This window comes from Pygoscelis adeliae, unplaced genomic scaffold (genome assembly GCF_000699105.1).
Source record: "Pygoscelis adeliae isolate BGI_AS28 unplaced genomic scaffold, ASM69910v1 Scaffold885, whole genome shotgun sequence".
NCBI classification, from domain to species: domain Eukaryota; kingdom Metazoa; phylum Chordata; class Aves; order Sphenisciformes; family Spheniscidae; genus Pygoscelis; species Pygoscelis adeliae.
The window spans coordinates 1-7,470 of NW_008824829.1; the positions used below are offsets into that span (position 1 = coordinate 1).

The 7,470-nt window shown below is 50.1% G+C and overlaps 2 protein-coding genes across 2 annotated transcripts in view; both read right to left on the bottom strand.

The window, feature by feature from the left end:
- Positions 1–66: 66 nt before the first annotated feature.
- On the bottom strand, positions 67–4,316 carry LOC103917174 (E3 ubiquitin-protein ligase RNF213-like; the record flags this gene model as incomplete). Its single annotated transcript, XM_009324283.1, has 4 exons — positions 4,241–4,316; positions 3,916–4,071; positions 2,752–3,318; positions 67–2,640 (listed from the first exon to the last, which is right to left on the bottom strand). Coding segments are annotated over exons 3-4 (3,141 nt in total), but the record flags the coding sequence as incomplete, so codon positions are not given.
- Positions 4,317–5,431: 1,115 nt separating this feature from the next.
- The window catches only part of LOC103917175 (E3 ubiquitin-protein ligase RNF213-like), a 5,600-nt gene continuing 3,561 nt past the window's right edge, over positions 5,432–7,470 (bottom strand). Inside the window, exon 6 of the mRNA XM_009324284.1 lies at positions 5,432–6,142. Within this exon, the coding sequence (XP_009322559.1) occupies positions 5,432–6,142 (711 nt within the window). The remainder of the gene's footprint in view (positions 6,143–7,470) is intronic.

Genomic DNA, 7,470 nt, shown 5'->3' on the forward strand with positions numbered 1-7,470 from the left:
GGACGTGTAATCGCCGAAGCCTATGAAGACATCGTGTTCCTTGGGAGCAAGCGTGTTGGACCAGACCCTGAACAAATCGGGCTTCTCGCTGTAGACAAACCGATTGGCCCATTTCTCCAGGTCCTGCTTCAGGTCTCGCTGTTGCCAGTTGAGGATGGTGTTCATGTCCAAGCAATGGTTCTCCAGACGGCTCAGCAGAGGGGTGAGGAACTCCGTGTAGACCACTTTCTTCTCCTCTATAACAATCAGCCAGAATTCCTCCTTCACGCAGCTCTTCACCGCATGAAGAGTGCCGAGGCCCAGGCCAACGTAGTTATTGTCCCCCAGGCTGACGAAGCAGTGATTGAGGGCATCGTAAAGGCTCTCACAAAGGTTCTCTATGTTGAGGAGGACAACGGACCTGCCTAGCTCCATGCAGATTTTCACCCTCTTCACAGAGCGGCACACCTGGGAATAATCCTTGTCCCGTGGGAAACTGGAGCCAAATATAATGTCACAGTTGCCGGCGTCTATAAGCCGCATCATCTGGATGATTTGAAAGGCGACACTGTTGGTCGTCAGCAACAGGAGGTAACGAGACATGAATCCCGCTTGCCATTTGGCCATGTTTTGCTCCAGCAGGCGGATGCAGCTGGTTTCCATCGCCTGGGTAAGACATACCTCGCTGGTGCAGTTATGGAAGATTTCCAGAGGGTAGATATCTCTGGAGCCTACAAAGTTTCTCTGAATTGCCTTTACGAGGAGCTCCTCTTGAGAACTGCGCTTCATGTCCTGAGTGCAGGACACAATCATTTTGATTAAGCTGTAGAAGTCGCGAAGCCCAAAGAACTCTGTTTTCTGTGTTTTCAGCACGTTGCAGTAGAAATTTGCCAGAATGGGGAACAAATGCTCGATTCTTTCCAGGTGAGGTTGGTCAGCACAGATGCCTTTGGCGGTCTTCACCAGCTCTTCCTTGCTAGGTTCAGTCCGAAAGACAAGAAGGCCCCTGTTCATTTTGGCAGGATCCAAGGCCCAGTTGGAGATGCCCACAAAGCCAACTTTCTTGTAAGCCTCTGGATTCTCATCGTCAACGCATCCATCTTCCAGAAAAGGTTGCAGCACCTTCAACGGCATATCAGGCGAGTCTTCTGCCAGACCGATCTCATCCAGCAGCACCACAGACGCAAAGTCATTCAGGTTCTTGCCCTTCTGGAACTGAGCGCACTGTCGGAAAGTGGAGATGATGCCTTCTGGTTTTGAATGGGGGCTGCACTGGAAGGAGAGCAGCCGGACCTCTTTGCATCTTTTGAACAACGGGCTTCCGGACAATGTGCCTTTCATGGCATTCACAGCAATGGTTTTGGATAGGGATTTGGAGCTTCCCGGCTTCCCAACCAGAAAGAGTGGCACCCGGAGGTCCATGCAGACAACCATCATGAAGATGTTCTCCCTCAGAGCGTTGTTGCAGGCTGTCGCCTTACCAATGGAGAGGTTATCAAGAAATACCTCTTGGTACAACTCAATCTCTTGCTGTAGCCGGGACGCAGGGACCAAGAAGCATTTTGCAGCCTCCTCCAGGTACTCTTGGCGGTTCTCAAGAGACACGTAATAGCAGGCCCCTACCGAAAGGACCAAAGCCCTTTGCACATCGTTTAAGGTAGGTTCCTCTTCCCCTTTGCACCACCTCTTCTTCTCAATCTGGTGGAAAAGCAGGTCTCTTAAGTCATAAAACCAGAGCACTATTTTCATGCAGCGGTCTATATCCCGGAGGCTGGCGACTCTGCATTCGTCCTTCTTCTCTCTCAGGATCTTCTGGGAGGCTGAAATGACATTGGTGAAGACATCCAGGTTTTCTGCGGGGATCTTGTTCTCCACTGTGGACTTCACAATCTCCCTGATGTACAGGCTTTGCACCTTCTCATTCAGCTCCCCAAAATCCCAGACCAGAGGTAATAAACTGGGAGGAAGGGGCTGCACCCGATACACCAGTTGCCGCAAAGGAATGTAGCCCAGCTTCTCCGGGGTGTCTTCGCTCAGGACCTGGTATCCCAAGCCAGCTTTTTCCAGTTTCTCAATGGTGTCCTTGGTGTGCCTTTTGTAAGGGTTGCAAGCGGCCACCACTTTTAAGCGGTCAGTGGAAATCAGCTTTCCACTGACGCTGTGGTCACACAGTACTTCTTTGATTGCAAAGATGGCCTCTGAGGTGTTGGCTTCATCGAAGAAGAGCACCGTGTCTATGTTGTGCTTTTCTTCATTGTCGCGTGCCAGCTCCATGGCCTGCCTTACTTTCTCCTGGATGGTCTTGGAGGTGGTGCCACCATGAACACGCACCACCATCATATTCTGAACTTTCCTGCCTGCCCTCTGCAGGTTGCACATGAAGTGCACCAGCTTCGTCTTCCCACAACCGGTTTCACCCATGATGATCACGGGGATCCCACACTGGAAACGCAGGTGAATAGCCAACATCTTCATGGTGTTGTCCAGAGTCAACTGGTACGAAGCATCTGCATCTTTACAGCGTTTCACACCAAAGAGTCTGCAGAGGGCCTCCAACTGCTCAGTTCTGGGTAAGGTTTCAAATTTCTTATTGAAAGGAACATTTTGGAGTGCCAAGGTATTGTATAAATTCCTGCTCATAACCGCTGTCTCCAAAACAGCCTGGGAATGAGCATCAATCGCATCAAAGTTCCGGCTGATATGAAAACCAAAAACTCCATGGAACCATCCTCAGCGTGGAAGACTATATAAGGGTGAGACTCCTGCTCCAACCTGCAGCAAAAAGGGAACTCTTTCAAAATACTGGTACTCTCTCAAAATACTGTCCATCTCCTTCCACTCCTCGCTTGGCACGCTTTCATCGGACATGTTGAGGAAAGGCATGGCAATGTCCTTGGACATGGCGATCATGAACTTGATGGCGAATGTTCTGAAGCCACGGAACTTGTCTCCGAGCACCGGACTGCAGAAGACCGATTCCTCACACTTTATTAGCTGGAAGTTCAAGAAGTGCGTGAAGTTGCTGAACTCAGTCCAGGAGGGATTGCTTCTCCCACAGAACCCCATCAAGCACGGCAGGCATTCTTTCTCTGTCCCTTCGATCCTTCCAGGGACAAAAGTTAAATGGTCAAGGTTTTCCTTTCGTTTGTATCTGCGGAGATATTGGTAGGACCTTTGGAAAACTTCGCTATTTAGCTTGTCCCGGTCAAACTGTTCCTCCCTCAGTTCCGCAGGAGGGACAGAGCTGGGATTTTCCAGCAAGTAGAGCACCTGCAGCGGTGATACGCACTCCACGGTAGGAAAAAGATCCAGAAACTTTTCTTCCATTTCAATGGACATCTAAAAGCAAGAAGACACAAATCACCATGAGGATCGTTCCCCATCCTCCCACATTTGCCTATATCACCAAAACCCCTTTTGTTATTTCCCCCGGTCACAAATGGTTTGGCAATCTGGGGGGTGGGGAGAAATGTAGAAATGTCAAGAGTTCTCCAAGCCTTCATGTGGATTGAAATCCCTATAACCATTAAGGTCTGTCTTGCCCAGCATGCTGTCTTGGGTTGGGTGATCTTGTTACCTTCTCCTACGCTTTCTCCTGTTCCACTAAAGCCTTTTGGAGATGGAGGGACCTGAACTCAGTCAATATTCAAGGTATGGTGAGGAATCACAGATGGATGATCAACTACTTGTGAATCTGGGGTGCATTTCACACCTTCAGTAAGTCTAAACCATGGCTCGGATGCAAACTGGCTTTAGAAGCAAGCATGAGGTTCAAGTTACAGCAAAATTGGGATGAAAAAGCACCCTTTTTCCTCCAAAACTCAGTGCAGGGCCTGATATTTGAGTAGACGTGTTTGACCTGGTTGCTTCTGTGTAGGTGAGACATCGACCCACTGGAGAGACAGACAAGCGCAGACACCCCCCCCCCCAAAATACCTCTTGCTTCCTCGTACTGCTAACACCTTTCCCTTTTGCCAGGTACTCAATCAAGTAAAGATGAGAGGGTTTGCACTTCCAGACAAAGCCATCAGGACTCTGGATGTGCCGCAGGATGCACAGGTCAATCAGCAGCCGGTAGAGACCCTTCGATACCTGGCAGGGCAAACCAAAACAAAATCGATGCAGAAGTCTGCCAAAATGTGCTCGCTGCTCCAATTGAGCTGGATTTGCGTTTCCACCTCCTTCTCTCCCTCCCTGCGTGTAGGGTCTTCTGTGGTGTTTCACCACCTCTTCTTGTCCACTTTAAGATCCAAGCACTCACCACTGGAGACACATAGATGTGGAAGATGCTGGGCTGAATTTCAGTCGAGGATTCCTTGGTGGAGAAGAGCTCCTCCACGAAGAACTGGAAATCAATATCCGACTCCATCAGCCTAATGGTTTTGTGAAGCGGTAGCGTGCCACCCAGCCGGGCACGGACCTTTCTTATGGTATTGTCCACAAAGAGAGACTTCCCTAAGGAGTACAAGAGACGGTCAATCATCTACCCTCCTACACTTGCATACGACCCAAAACAAGGAAAGCTCTCCCCAAAATCACAGTGTGCCACCTTGCCTCCTTGGTTTGAGGTACAACTCGGAATATGACTCCCCAAAAACTTACCCATCCCCGCTCGCTCCGAAAAGATGAACTTCACGTTCTGCTGATAGGGCTCTTCAAAGGCTTGAGGTTAGAACCTGTGGTTCTACGATGCCTTTCTGGACTCTGGCCAGCTGGCTGCATAAGTAGAAGAGCTGGTGTGCAGTGAACAGGTTGAGATGATAGTAGGTGTCCCTTTGAGTCTCCAGGTACTTCTTCCACTCTGCTCAGGTAGGTCTGTATTTCTGTCTTGGAGCAGCATGGGAAAGTCACCTTGTAGGCATCAAAGGCCGTGATAACATAGGAGTGGTGAGCTTTGGCATTGCAGAAGATGATGAATCTGTAGTTGGGGATGCTGGAAGATTGCACCAGGCGGAAGAAGTGGGACTCGAGTTGTTTGGAAACTTTATAAACCAATTTATCAGCACCCAGCAAACAGTAGATCTTCTGGTCTTGGGAACCTGGGGAAAGAGCTCTCCTGACAAGCAGCTCCACCTCCTTCTCCGTATCAGATGTACACACCAGGACCTCGTCGTGCGACGGGAGAGGTGCCGTCTCAGCGTGTCGGTAGATGAATAACATGTTGGGTAACATTTCCTCTTCCTTACACGTGACAAGAAGTGGTTTCCCCGCTTCAAAGCCTACGGGTAAACTTCTCTCAACACACGTGCTTTCCAGAGCAGCCAAGCGCTTCAGCATCTCCCCAAAAACGTCCAAGCCTATGTATTTATCGGACACCAGGCCAGCGAATTTCTTACAGTAGGCATCCCAGAGCAGATTCACCTTGTCGTAAATAGACAGCAAACTTTCAAAGGAGGCGGCCAACTCATCGTGTGCCTGGAAAGGAAACCTGGTCAACATCTCTGTTCCTGGTTTAAAATTTCCGTCTCTTCTGCAGGAAGGTTTCTCTCATCTCCTCATAGAACTTGCTGAGCTTTTCAACCAACTCCTTGTTGTCGCCCTGCTCGAAGGCGAAATCCATGAGCATCTGCTCCGTGATGGGTGAGCTGGACAGGCAGCTCTGCAAGGCTGCCTTTGCCACCGACTCATCGTAGCCCGATTCGGCCAAGCTTTTGATGAACTGGGGAAACGGAATGATGTAGTCATGCCAGGTAACCGATTTCTCGCCTCCTGCCCACGTATTCACAGAGTCCAGAGGAGTCATCAGCGCCTCCCCCAGGGCTTTTTTGATATCTCCTTCTTTGATGTCATGCTTGATGACGGAAAGCATGATGAGCACCTGTGGTTCTACGATGCCTTTCTGGACTCTGGCCAGCTGGCTGCATAAGTAGAAGAGCTGGTGTGCAGTGAATAGGTTGAGATGATAGTAGGTGTCCCTTTGAGTCTCCAGGTACTTCTTCCACTCTGCCAGGCAATGCTCCATCACTTTAGAGAAGCTGTCCAGCTCCTCCAGGAAGGGCCTTGTGCTCTGAACAAGGATCCCAGCAATGCCAAATTCCGTGTAGACTTTCACACGTCGCTGGGGGTTGCAGTAGATGTCAGCCTTCCAGTCGATGAAGAGGATGTTGCCAATGCTGAGAAGCTCCAGGTACAACTTTCCAATTCTTTCAACTTTTTCCAGTATCTGTAGCATGCTAAAGAGACAACAGGGAAACAGATCACGTACTGCAACATGTTCTCAACACATTCCAAACACCGCTCGGGTCACGCTTTCCTCCTGAGATCTGTATAGCTCAGCTGTGGGCTCCTCAGTACAAGCGAGACATGGACATACTGGAGAGAGGCCAAGGAAGATGATGAAGGGATTGGAGCTCCTGGCTGCGTGGCTGGAGCCATACTCAAGGGCTGGGCTTCTATGATCATGGCTCTACCTTCGAGAAGCTGGGTTTACCCTTGAGAAACCGGGTCTGTTGGGAAATGATGGGATTCACCTGACTAACTGGGGCAAGAGGGCCTTCACCAAGAAGTTATCCAGACTTAAGGAGAGCTTTAAGCTAGACTTAACAACGGATACAGGGACATGTATCCTGGGAAGGACAGGAACACTGCCCAGATGTGTAGGGAGGAGATCAGAAAAGCTAAGGCACAGCCAGAGCCGAGTTTGGCAACGGATGTGAAGAATAAGAAGGGCTTTTACAGATACGTTGGCCAGAAAAAGAAGATTAAAGAAAATGTACCCCTCCTGGTAAATAAGACAGGAGAACTGGTGTCAACTGACACAGAGAAGACGGAGATACTGTTTTTTTTGCCTCAGTTTTCAATGGTAATCTCTCTTCCCACATCTCTCAAGTCCCTGAACCTCACGGCAGAGACTGGGGGAATGAAGTCCCTCCCATTGTTGGAGATCAGGTATGGGACCACCTGAAGAACCTGAATGTACTCAAGTCCATGGGACTCTACTCCGCTCTGGTGAGACCCCCTACCTTGGAGCACTGCATCCAGCTCTGGGGTCCCTAGCACAAGAGTGTGAGCTGGCAGTGTGGCCAAGAAGGCCAATGGCATCCTGGCCTGTATCAGAAATAGTGTGGCCAGCAGGAGCAGGGAAGTGATTGTGCCCCTGTACTCGGCAGTGGTGAGGCCGCACCTCGAATACTGTGTTCAGTTTTGGGCCCCTCACTACAAGAAGGATGTTGACGTGTTGGAGCGTGTCCAGAGAAGGGCAACGAGGCTGGTGAGGGGTCTGGAGCACAAGTCTGATGAGGAGCGGCTGAGGGAACTGGGGTTGTTTAGCCTGGAGAAAAGGAGGCTGAGGGGAGACCTCATCGCTCTCGACAACTACCTGAAAGGAGGCTGTAGCGACGTGGGTGTTGGGCTTTTCTCCCAAGTAACTAGCGATAGGACGAGAGGAAATGGCCTCAAGTTGCACCAGGAGAGGTTTAGATTGGGTGTTAGGAAAAATTTCTTCACCGAAAGGGTTGTCAAGCACTGGAACAGGCTGCCCAGGGAAGTGGT